Source organism: Triticum aestivum, chromosome 6B (genome assembly GCF_018294505.1).
Source record: "Triticum aestivum cultivar Chinese Spring chromosome 6B, IWGSC CS RefSeq v2.1, whole genome shotgun sequence".
Lineage (NCBI taxonomy): Eukaryota > Viridiplantae > Streptophyta > Magnoliopsida > Poales > Poaceae > Triticum > Triticum aestivum.
The window spans coordinates 685,056,176-685,069,392 of NC_057810.1; the positions used below are offsets into that span (position 1 = coordinate 685,056,176).

The 13,217-nt window shown below is 51.3% G+C and overlaps 1 protein-coding gene across 1 annotated transcript; it reads left to right on the forward strand.

Annotated features, from left to right (window-relative positions):
- Positions 1–792, forward strand: LOC123134857 (uncharacterized). Its single transcript, XM_044554015.1, has one exon. It carries the CDS (start codon positions 81–83, stop codon positions 543–545), a length of 465 nt encoding a protein of 154 aa, XP_044409950.1. The 5' UTR covers positions 1–80; the 3' UTR covers positions 546–792.
- Positions 793–13,217: the final 12,425 nt, after the last annotated feature.

Below are 13,217 nucleotides of genomic sequence, written 5' to 3' on the forward strand. Positions count from 1 at the left end.
ACTCAAGTGACACCGTAATCTCCATCCCCTCCACGCACCCCATTCCAAGTTTCCAACTGCTCGCGCTCCTCGAATCTCTCATGGCGACAGCAACCACAAGTCGGCCCAGCGGCCCGGTGCTGGCCATACCCAGCTACCGCTCCGCCTCACCCACCCGCGTCAAGCTCGCCGGCGGCAGCGGCGCCACCCGCTCGCCGGGCAAGTCCGTCAGCGTCTCTTCCCCATCTTCCTCCACCGGCGGTGCCCCCGCCAGGAGTCGGCGGTCCTGCATGTGCTCCTCGACGAACCACCCCGGCTCGTTCCGGTGCAGCCTTCACAAGGAGCGCAAGCAGGCGGCCCCCGCCGGCAGCAGCAAGCCGGCTTCCCCTCCGTCCATGCGCAGCGCCTGCAGCCTGGGCTCGAAGCGTATGGAAAGCGGACATTGGGCACACAGGAGGGGAAGCCGGCAATCGCAGCACCGGAGGCGTGCGGGCGGGTTCCGCCCCAGGCCGAGCAGGCTCTCCGCCGTTTCCGTGGCCGGCGAGCGTCCCAACGACAACCAGTAAAAAGAACAGCGTCGACATGACATAGCAATATGTAGTTAGGAGCTTTTCCGTTTTGACCCAGTTCGATTTCTTCCTGATCAATTTAGCTCGCCCGTAGCTGTCTGTCCATAGAATGAGCTCGTCCTCTGCTCTCCGCGGTGTAAAACGAACGCCCTTGGTTTTGGATATAACTACATGAACTTGAGTGACAAATTGGGGACACATACATGCATCTAAATCTGATCTTTGCCCCGTGACGGGAGGCTTATCCGTCCATGAATGATTTGTGTGCCGCAACAACTTTGTGCTGCTGTTTCTGTTTCTGGAGTGTGGATTGGTCTCGCCTCTGTTTCGGTTTCGGATAAGCTCTGCAAAGACATCAGTGGTGTCTCGCCGTCACTTGCTCCGGTCACGCGGTACCCGTGCGTGCCCCCGGCCGAAAGGATCAGGCGAGGCGAAACACGCGCGGGGCGGTTCGGACGAGATTTGTGTAGAACTTTCATGATCGAATCGATGAATCAACTGAGATATTTCTGTTTAATCAGTTCTGTTTCTTGGCCGGAAATGAGTTGCCCGGCACACCAACACTTATCAGTTGGCTCCCATCTCATCTCTCTATCAAATACGGTGTTTCTTCTGCTTAACGATCCTGATACTGATCATACATATAATGATCTCTAATTAAGATCTTGTGTTCAGAACCGCTGTCTGTGTACGTACACTCAGATGGTGGATGCGTTGGGCATGTACTACTAGCTGCTAAGCAAAATAACCAAGGGGGGTTGCTGATGGTGGAATGAAGTACTCGTTGAATATCCGACGACTTTTTCTTTAACTGAATATCTGACGAGTCGGTAGTACTCCGTTCTAACAAACTCTGTAAAATAGCTAACCAGAAATTCTGAAACGTCAGCGTCGCCAACATGCCTGCGCCGAGCACTTTCAGACGCGGACGCACAAATGCCACGGACGCGAGCAGAAGAAACTCTCTTGCCTGCGCAGCGGGGCATGATCGAGTCAGTGCAGAGTCAGCCGGGCTGGAAGATCTGCCTGGCACGGAATCTGGAGAAGTTCAGTTGCACTGGCACCTGACCGGGCAGGCAATCCATGGCTACGTACTGCGATTTTCCAGTGTCCAGGTAGGACGCGAGGGCGACCTGATAGGCCGGCCGGGGAAAAAAGTTCAGAATCAGTAAACCGCCGGTAAACGCCATGCGCCCGAGGCAATGTACCGACCCCGAGTTGGCGGCGCCTCCAGTGAATCAGCTTTTCCATCCGTGGATGATTTGTCTGGAACGTCAGCGTCCACGGCGGAGCAGGTCAACAGAACGCATGACCCGTCGGAATAACTCGATATCCACGTTCCCGTCAGAGCCCGGACTCGGTCGGACGCATAGTTGGACTTGGCGCTTCCGAAGGAAGGTCGGTCTCTTTTGCCACAGACACGACACTCGCTCCAGGGACACTCTTGCCCGAGCACCAGGGCACGATCCAGTCACTGCACAGTCACTCGACCTGCAATTATTCCGAAGTCACGGAACCTGGAGAAGTTGGGTGACACCAGACCGGGCAAACAACCCATGGCTGCGTACGGTTTACCACTGTCTCCGGACGGATACGAGCTTGGTTGGTCCAGGTAGGACGTGAGCGCGACCGGTAATAATAAGCCGGGGAAAATGAACGTACATCGAATTGGCAAAGCGCAGGTAAACGGCCTGTGCCGGAGGCAATGTAGCAGCAAAGAGCGGGCGGCGCCGCCGGGGAGCGCCATATATGCACGTGCGCCGGCCCTAATCTCCGTCCCGGTGAGTAGCCATAAACTAGCGATGCTGCACGCCGCGCCGTCGGGCAATTGCATCACGCAGAACAGGACCGGAAGATTCGACTCGTTCTGAATTATTGCCGGTTTCTTTTTGTTGTATCGCACAAAGTGGACTACCAATTGTTCTTGTAGATGCTCTGATGAAAATCTTGCTGGGAGGTCGTGGAGTTGGAAGTTGACCTCTAAGTGGCGTGCACTGGCATGTCCCCTCGTCGACGTGTCCACGTTGACCTGTAAAAATACCCCGACTCTGCACCAGTTCTACTACTTCAGAGTATGCAACACAAAGTCTGCTTCCCTTCCCTCGGGCGCACGGGGTCTGACTTGGAGGCTGAATAATTAGTTAGAGACGATGACCTACTGTAACATCACGGCTAGCCTGTGGGAAAGGCAATGCCAACCGATCCAAACTCCTGACTTTGGTCGTTTGGATCTAGTGACAAATGCTTCCCAAATGTAGCTAGTTGGACAAAAATGTTTTAGATTTCAGATCGATTGGGGCACACACTAGTACATATAGTGCAGTGAGTCCTTTCTGTCAGAAATTCGTTACTCCTAAAGTATTGCTACTCCTAGAGAAGCTAATTCATTACTGTGGTTGATCATGGGCTAGCTAATTAGGTACAATTGAAGATTACAATGCCAAAAAAAAAAGCAGTTGCTTACGGTGCAAGACATGTATGTTTTTCATACTCGTTTCTAGAAGAATTCACGTAAATCCGATACCCATAGGAACGGCCGTCCCAATCAACTGATGCATGTGCAAATTTGATCTCAGTATACATGTCGGCCAGTCGCTATTGCCCAGTTGATCCACACGCAGCGTAACCGTAGCGACAGGGACCGGGATGGACGCTTAATTTCCCACAGCCTCACCATGTCAGTCGTCGGCCGTGCTTAAATATCTAGATATTTTACTAGGGAATTAGTTGTTGTCCCAACCTGCTGCGTCGACGCAAAGATAAAGCTTGCTGGCGATCGATCGGGCATTAGTGTCGCTTTCGTTGCTAAACATGGATATTACACCTAGTTACAGATGTACGACGTAAGATGTCGGCTGAAAGGGAGATCGAGCTTGTTAAGATTACACACGATCATAATAATTTTGGTCGCCACATCGCTTACGTAGGTGGCTCGATCCCAACAGCGTGCCGTGCCCACAGTGAGAAAGGCCAAGGCACGCCGTGCGGAGGGCGAGTCGCACCATGCCGCGCCGGCAAGCCCATGGAGGACAAGGCCACGAGGGAGAAGGGCGTGGACGATAGCCAAGCCCGGATCATGGCGAAGCGGCAAGCCCAGACGGTGTGTGTGCTCGCGGAGGAGCAAACCCAGGTTGTCAATGCCCTCACCGGCCTGCTAGGAGGAGACCGGGGCCCCATCCGACACCTCTAGCTCCGGCACCGAGCAAGTCTGCCCTCGACCCGTCTTCGAGCACTACAATCTTTACCAACCCGACAAGGCCAAGGGCAAGGACAAGGGCGACATGGGAAACTCCTTCAATAGCCTGATTTTAACTAGTAGAACATGCCTAATTTTAATAGTCCGATGACATGTATGAGGAACTCCCCTATGATAGGTCCTAGTTTGCTATGTCCAGTATGAACTATGTGCTCTGCCAATTTACGGCATTTGATGTATGTTGCATGATATTGTATGGATTTGGGCGTTTTCCTATGACGGGAATGATTAAGGACATAGATAAATGAGGGGTGACCAGACGATGCATGCAGACGCGTCCGGACACATCTACTAGGGGATCAAATTAGGACACTTGGTTGTAGATGCTCTTATCTGATCAATAAAGATTGAAACACTATTCCTTAATGAGTGCAATCCCTTTATCACATAAAAATAAGTCGCTACGGGGATGAAATCTAATTGTATTTGCACTCATATTTAACTAGAAAATGCCATGCGCATTGTCGATGGAACCGACAAATCATATTAAGAGATATGCATAAATAGATGATTAAAAACAACAACTAAAACTAATTGAATGAAAAAACACAACAGCTTTCTCGGTTTACATCTTTAAAAAGAAACTACAAAGTACGTGGAGTGGTGTGTAAGAAGATAAAAGCTTTTGAATTGAACTTAACACAATACAATCTTTTCAAAAAAAAAAAGTGAAGTATGCACTATATATTTTTGCTCCAAGTATCCAACGAATACCGTCTGTGATCACACAAAAATTAGCACAAACAAATTAACTTGTGACTGATATGCATGACTTGATTGACTTGATGATTGGTCATTGTTTGCATGGACAAATTAATGCAAATTGTAACTTATGAGTAACATGCATGAGTTTTTGATGACACACAATTTCAATCGGGTGACTATGAACTATTAAGATGAAGTGAAAGACTGCATGTGGAGAGAAATCTAGTGATGGCGTTAGCTATTTAGATATACAAGATAAACACGACTTTTGGGTATTGGAGATATTAAATTTCATTGTGATTTTTTTAATCTTTTATCACCTAAGGTTTTCTTACGTCTACCTCAATATTCTTTGCAATAACATACTTCGTCCAGTCCGCATAAATGCATTTGCAATTAGCCCCCTAATAGCAGGTGAATTCAGCAAATACTCCTTAATTAGGCTAATCATGTATTACTTATCGGCCAAATATGAATTATTTATAATTCATATTTTCTATTTTTGGAGAAAATATAATTCTCTTCTGGGTCGATGTCGTAAGGGAGAAGCATTTTATGTACATTAACAGATATAAAATTATAGTATCATATGAGATGCATCAAATTAATATATTCCAAAAAAGCAAAATTGTATGAAATGGATATATTTGTAATTAATTCCTGCCTTGTAGTGCTACCGAGCCCAGGGCAGTATATATATTGCATCTTCTTTGCCCATCAGCACAACCATTGTTAACTACATCTCAGACTTCAGAAAGCACATCGATTGATCCAAGGCTAGATCGTCGCAACAACCCCGATGTCGGTGTCAAAACCGGCGGATCTCGGGTAGGGGGTCCTGAACTGTGCGTCTAGGCGGATGGTAACAGGAGACAAGGGACACGATGTTTTACCCAGGTTCGGGCCCTCTTGATGGAGGTAAAACCCTACGTCCTGCTTGATTAATATTGATGATGTGTGTTACAAGAGTAGATCTACCACGAGATCAAGGAGGCTAAACCCTAGAAGCTAGCCTATGGTATGATTGTTGTTCATCCTACAGACTAAAGCCATCCGGTTTATATAGACACCGGAGAGGGCTAGGGTTACACAGAGTCGGTTATAATGGTAGGAGATCTACATATCCGTATCGCCAAGCTTGCCTTCCACGCAAAGGAAAGTCCCATCCGGACACGGGACAGAGTCTTCAATCTTGTATCTTCTTAGTCTTGGAGTCCGGCCAATGATGATAGTTCGGCTATCCGGACACCCCCTAGTCCAGGACTCCCTCAGTAGCCCCTGAACCAGGCTTCAATGACGATTAGTCCGGCGCGCATATTGTCTTCGGCATTGCAAGGCGGGTTCCTCCTCCGGATAATTTATAGAAGATTGTGAACACCAGGATAGTGTCCGGCTCTGCAAAATAAATTCCACGTACCACCGTAGAGAGAATAATATTTACACAAGTTCAATCTGCTGGCGTATTTGGTGGCGTGACGTCACTCCACAACCAAGCCTTTTCTTGAATCGTTTTTGTAGTGCCACCTCAGCGTGTTTAGCGAAGCAGTTTCCTTGGCACGTCTTGTCGGGGCAGAGATCGTGTTCCCCTTATTCCGGGATCCTCATAAATACGGACGTGGGTAACCCAACCGCGCCTGTTGCCACGCCCCTCCGTCGAAGGCGGGTTCCAAACGGTCACGGAGACGGCTCTTGGTATTCTTCCTTCTTATAATGAGACCAAGGCACGTTCTTTTTCCTCAATCGAATCCGCCCCTTGCCCCGAGTTCCAACACCCCGGGCTCCAGATTCTGGTACTTTCGACTTTCGACGATGTCCGGCTCCGACCTACGAGGCCGATGGATGCCCTCTTCCGTCACGGTGGAGGACGTGCTAAAGCTGAGAGACGCCAAGTACTTGACCTATGAGATTTCACATAGGTTGCCTGCCCGAGGGCAAGTTATTCCTACTCCCGAGCCCGGCGAGAGCGTCGTGTTCGTGTCTCACCTCCGTCGGGGTTTAGGCTTCCCGACGGATCCCTTCGTGAGGGGGCTCATGTTTTACTATGGGCTGGAATTCCATGACTTGGCTCCGGAGTCCATCCTCCACATCTCATCATTCATTGTCCTCTGCGAAGCCTTCCTCCGCACTACCCCTCACTTCGGCTTGTGGCTCAAAACCTTCAACGTGGAGCCGAAGATGATAGAAGGGCGTCAGGCAGAGTGCGGCGGGGCGGTTATAAGCAAGAGGGCCGACGCTCCATGGCCCGAGGGCTCTTTTCAGGAGGAGCTCGGCTTGTGGAACAGGAGTGGTTCTATATCACTGCTCCCAGGGGCAGCAGGCAGAGACCGCCGCCCGTCTTCCGCTCGGGCCCTCCACAACGGTTGACGTCATGGGTCAACAAGGGGCTTAACTGGGGGCCGTCCAAAGACGTACCCCTGTTGCAGGACCGAATTCGAGGCCTCCAAGAAAGGGAGATTAATCTGGTCATAGTGGCACAGGTTATGCTGATTCGGCGCCTTCTGCCCTGCAAACGTCGCCCCCTCCATCTGTGGGAATTTAATCCGGAGGGGCCACGAGCTCTCCAACACTTCATGGGTTTGACACCCGCGGAGATGTACAAACTGTTCTTCGGATCGCAAGAGATGCGTCCGGACTTGACCGAGGACGCTGGCCTAAGCTGCAATCGCGCGGATACTCAAGTAAGTAGCCCTGTGTCCGGACATATTGTCCATTTATTTATCATGGGTTTGCCTTTTAACCAGCTATCCCTTGGACAGGAGTGGATAGCGCAAGCAAAACTGATACGGTGTCCGGCCCCCCTCCCTGAGACCACGCCGGATCCCGTGTTAGTCAAAATGTTGGAGGTTGCGCCTTTGGAGGAGAGCGAAGGGGGGCACAGGGAAACTACTACCTCTGCCAAGGAGGCCTTCAATAAGGGGGGAATCGAGAATCCCTCCTTCCAGGGGGAGAAGAGGACCGCTTCCGAAGACCCAGAGGCCAAGGCCTCAAAGCGGGGAAGGAAATCTGCGCCGGGAAGAGCCCCAGCCGCACAGTCTCCCCATAGGAATCAGCCCTCCAGCGAGCCGTAAGTAAAAAGGGGGAATTTTGTAATTGGGGACGCCCCTGTATTATTTCCAAAGGTAACCGAAGTTTGCACCTTGCAGTACGGATCTCAGCCCATCTCAGCAGAGCTCATCTTCGGGGGACCTTCGTCCGGAGATGATGGAAAGCGAGACGCCTCCATCTGCCGCCCCGTCGGGCGGGGCGGACGACCCTGAGGTGTCGTCATGGAGGGTCTCCCCGAGTCCGGTGGGGCCAGAGAGTTCAGCACCCATTGGAGTACGGTCGGTGGAGCTGCAGGATTTGCTCAAAAGGGCGTCTATCTCGGAAGATCACCGCGCATTAATGAGTATGGTGATTGAGAGGATCTCATCCGCCGAAAGCGGGTTGTATGAGGCCGTCGGAAGTTTGCTGACGGGGTTTGAGGTACACAAAAAATGACATACCTTTTGACAGTTTTGCACATGGAGTGCGCCCTGTAGAGATAGTAGCCCCTAAGACTTGGTATGCTGTCGAAAGCGACAGCGTGCCAAGGATCATAATCTCAGTTATAGAATGTCGCCTTTCCTGTGCAGGTGGCGGAAAGTTCGATGGCCAGCCGGACTGATGGAGTTGCCGAACTGAAGAGGCAACTCGATGTTGCGGATGCGAACATCACGCTGGTCAATAAACGACTTGATGATTCACAAGGTAGGTGGTTGCTCCGCGGTCGCCTAGTAAGGGAGCTGACGCCCATTCCTTACAATTTGTATGCTTGATGCAGATGGTGCCGCTGCTGTGGAAGACCTTCGAGCAGAGCTTGCTCGAGCCAAGGAGCAAGCCAGGAAAAGTGATGCGGCTGCCTCGAAGGCAGCGAAAGAGCTAAAAGCCGAAAAGGCTGCTCATTGCCAAAGCAGGGAAGAGATGGCCGGAATGGCCTTGAAATTAAAAGATGCTACCGACTGCTGTGAGGTTCTTGAAGGAGAACGCCGAGTGGAACAAGAGGGCCTGAAGAAGGCCGCCGCCGAAGTCAAGGATGCCCGGAGTGCGATGCGGGCTATGAAGGAGGAACTGCGTCAAGCCGGAGACATTGCGGCTGGAAAGCCCTTTCTTCTACGTAGGAAGTTGAAGGATCCGAGGTATGCTCAGCTGGGCCAGTTGTGTGGTGCGGAGGATCCTTATCTGGATTTGGCGGCAAGTGCGGCGGACGCAGTCGTGCACTTCTGAAGCCAGAAGGATCACGAAATGGAAGAGCTTTACGGGTCTCAATTCCATAGTCCGGAGCGTCCACTTCCGTTGACTGATCGGCTGGCTGAGTGGGCTGAGCTGAATAGATTGTCCGGACTTGCCATGACGGATGTGGTCGCTCATCTGTGGCCGGAAAGGCCCAAGCCGAAGAGTTATTTTGGCTTGTTGCAGCAATTCCTTGGGGTGGTGCCGCATATCAAGGTGATGAAGCGGTCGGCATGCATAGAAGGTGCACGGATGGCTCTCGCCCATGTGAAAACATACTGGGCGGAGATGGATGCCACCGCTGTTGCATCCCGGGGTTCGGACAAAAGCCGATTACCTGCCGAGCACTATTTTGAGGAAGTCCTCCAGGGCGCTCATTTAATAGAGTCGCAGTGCTCGAAAGATGTTATGTTTAAATGACATGTATGATTTCTGAGATCATGTTTATAATGCAACGGCTTTTTATACTTGTGCGTTCAAGTATTGAACTATCTCTTGTGCGGCCGTATATGTATGAATAACCTGAAAGTTGCAGTCTTTGGCTTCAGCCCCCACGCACATGGTGCGGGGGTGTTTGCAAAAAAGAAAAGCGCTTTTTCACACTTAATCCAACGTCTTGGTCCTTTGAAGGAGGTGATAGCATAGCAAACTAGGCAACCGGACTATAATGCTTTATCACTTTCACTTAGCCATAGGAGCTCGATGGTGGGGCTACTATATAGCCCCTAGAGGCACCGCACTCTCCGAACTCGGGGCGCGTATGTGCTTGACCAGGAAGCGGTCCTTCGTCAAAGCGGAGGAATTCTAAACATTCCAATGGTCGATCGAGTGGTTGACCAGTCTCTCGCTATATCATGACAGTCAGTTTTTGGCTTTCTCTACTGAGGTGCTCGCCCGGCCGAACCGGGGCAGAATCGCAGTAGTTCTCCTGGTGTCGCATTAGCCGATGGAGCGGAACGTAAGGCAGCAAAACACAGGAGCCGGGCAAACCCAACATTTGACCAAAGACATGATTCGGAGCTGATGCATATAACGCCTAACTCGAGACGCCGAACACTCCCTGAGGTGTTCGGTCTTTATGATACCGGGCAGAATAATGCCCTAAGCCCCTAGTGTCCAGGTACAGGCGGGAACTTCTGACGCGGCCGATGCCAAAACGCCAGCCTCCTCCTCGGTTATGGTAGAAAACTGGGGGATGTGTATCAATAAGAGACAGTAAGAAAGGTTTACGCAGGGTCTTAATCTGAAAAGAATCCTTGCAACGGGTCCCTGCTGCACGTCTGCGCCTGTGTCTCCGTTGTGCTGTATCCTGGACGGGTGTAGCACGTGTTTCATCTGTAAAAGAGAAGGACTTAGTTTGGAAGAAATATCGTGCAAAAGTTGTATTTAAAATAAAGTATGATTTGGAAGATGAATAAAGTTGAGCTTTATTGGCTCTCATCATTTATACGCGCAGCCCCTTGTAAAGGGGTATGCGGCTGGGAAGCCCCTTGTTTATTTACGCCGGACTCGCCTAACCGTGTCCGAGGTCTGAATGACCTGTTTTTAGGGGCTTTGACCTGCAAGGTCGGATTATTGTGTGGCTGTCAAGGCGGCCTCACGTTCTCCATGGTCGAGGAACACCCGGAGTTACTCTTTAATGAGATTCTGCCGCGTGGACCAGGCATTTTAAGCGTAAGAGACGCGTATTGCATTAAAGCGGGCAGAAGCTTCGCGTCCCAGTAGTGCTTGGGGGCCACTGTGAAATGGGGCGATATGGAAAGTGAGCTTTTCGGGACGGAGGTTGTCGAATGAACCGAACACAACCTCTAGTGGTACAGAGCCTGTTCAATTGGCTTAAAGGCCTGGCGTCACTCCTTTGAAGGAAGTGCTGCTACGATGAATTTTGGTAGGGTCTATCCCCATTCTGCGGTCGGTGTCCTGGTATGGCAGGTGCCGCACTGTGTTTTCGCGTTATCACATGAAGTGAGTTCACTGTTTTGACTTCTAGTGGGAAAGTCTTCTGTTTTCCGGCGTGCTGCTTGGGGGGTTCGTCGTCTTCGCTTGGTGTGTCGGACCCCTTGCGTTCGGCGTTAAGTCGGCCGAACTGCTTGAAGACCCAACAATCTCTATGGGTATGGTTTGCAGGCTTCCCGGGGGTACTATGTATTTGACATATCCTATCCAAAATTTTGTTTAGGTTGGATAGCTCGTCACTGCTGTCCTTGAGGGGCAGTGTTTTACTACTCGGCCGAGAGCTTTTGAATCCGGCGTTGACCGCCGTGCTATTTGGGCCATTTTCCTTATTCCGGCGCTGATCTTTTCTGCGTCGTGATTTCCCATTTCCATCCCTGACTTCGGATGTACTCGGGTCGCTGGTGCTGCATCTAGCCAGCCAGCTGTCTTCCCCCGCGCAAAAGCGGGTCATGAGGCTTGTTAGTGCGGCCATTGTTCTTGGTTTTTCCTGGCCAAGGTGTCTGGCGAGCCATTCGTCTCGGACGTTGTGCTTAAAGGCTGCTAAGGCTTCGGCTTCCGGACAGTCGACTATTTGGTTCTTTTTGGTGAGGAACATATTCCAGAATTTGCATGCTGACTCTCTGGGCTGTTGAGTTATGTGACTTAAATTGTCTGCATCCGAAGGGCGGACATAAGTCCCTTGAAAATTTGCTCGAAAGGCATCCTCGAGCTCTTCCCAACTTCCAATGGTATTTTCTGGGAGGCTTTTGAGCCAATGCCGAGCTGGCCCTTTGAGCTTGAGGGGTAGGTATTTTATGGCATGGAGATCGTCTTCTCTGGCCATATGTATGTGTAGGATATAATCCTCAATCCAGACTCCGGGGTCTGTTGTTCCGTCATATGCCTCTATGTTTACGGGTTTGAATCCTGCTGGAAATTCATGATCCAGTACCTTGTCGGTGAAACATAGTGGGTGTGCGGCGCCCCTGTATTTAGGTGTGCCGTTGTCTTCAAACGCTCGGCGGGTTGTGTTGCTTCCTGGAGTCATCTTTTTGGCCCATAGATAGACCTGACCGGGTCATCCGTTTTCCGAGGATCTTTATGCTGATCGTGTGCCAGCTTGTGTGCGAAGCCCCTTGCTGCTCTTAGCCTGTCATCTGGTCGTCTATCCGGCCAGGCGGCCTCTTTCTTTTTTGACCGCGGGGGCTCTAAGGCCTCCTCGTTGAATTCGGGCAATAGCTTGCGCGGGTAACTCTTTGCCTGGCGACTAGCGTCATATTTATCTGCGGTATTGAGTACTTTGCTCCATCTCATTCTGAGTGCGTCCTCTGCTGTTCTGAGCTTCCGCTTTTGCTTCTTCAAACTTCTTGCAGTAGCGACGAGCCTTTTATGAAGGTTCTTATGCTCTGGTGATGTGTTCGGCGTGAGATCGTCTAGGCTCTTGTTTTCGCCGAGGATGGGTTGCTTGTCCAGTTCACCATGTTCGGATGATTGCTTGGTGGCATGTTCGCCGTCCACTGCTTCGCCCTGCTCTAGGGCCGGGTCTGTATGGGTGCCGTTTTTATCGAGGCGGGACTTCGGGCGGCGCTTGCGTCACCGTTTTGGTTGTTTGTTGGGGGAGTTATCCTTCGCCACGTCCCGTTGTTCCTCATTATCGCTTCCTTGTGGTGTATCCACCATGTATACGTCGTGAGTTGGGGTGGCTTTCCAGTGCCCGATAGGCGCTGGTTCTTGGTCGTCTCCGGCATCGTTGTCCATACAGTCGATGTCTTCGGAGTCGAAGTCTAGCATGTCGGTTAGATCGTCGACAGTGGCTACTAAGTGGGTGGCGGGTGGGCATTGAATTTCTTCATCGTCCGCATCCCAACCGTCCTGACCGAAGTCCGGCCAGGGCTCTCCTGATAACGAGAGATACTTTAGCAAACTCAAGATGTCGCCGAAAGGTGAGTGTTGAAAGATGTCCGCGGCGGTGAACTCCATGATCGGCGCCCAATCGGATTCGATTGGAGGGGCGCGGGAGGCTCGGAGTCCGGCGAAGAGTCCGGCACCTCGGAGTCACGGGCTTCACGAGGGACAAGATTAGTGTTCGGCTCTATCGCCGTAGGGGTTGCAGCCCCCGAGGCGGTGTCTAGCCATCCGTCCTCGATCTGCACAGCCGGCTCCAGATTGAAGATTGGAGCGGACTCGAGTGCGGCCTCCAGGGTACTGTCCGGCTGCAGAGCTAAATCATGCCCATCGTGACAGTGCGGCGCGCTTGTCTGTGGCTCGAATCCATCGAAGATGAAGTCCCCGCGGATGTCAGCCGTGAAGTTCAAACTTCCAAATCTGACCTGACGGCCAGGGGCGTAGCTTTCGATCTGCTCCAGATGGCCAAGCGAATTGGCCCGTAGTGCAAAGCCCCCGAATACGAAGATCTGTCCGGGGAGGAAGGTCTCACCCTGGTCTGCGTCGTTGATGATGATCGAAGAAGCCATCGAGCCTATCGGTGACGACACAGAGGAACTCTCAATGAAAGCACCAAT

Excerpts from the sequence above, each read along its gene's own strand:
- LOC123134857 (XM_044554015.1), top strand. The coding sequence starts at position 81 with ATGGCGACAGCAACCACAAGTCGGCCCAGCGGCCCGGTGCTGGCCATA.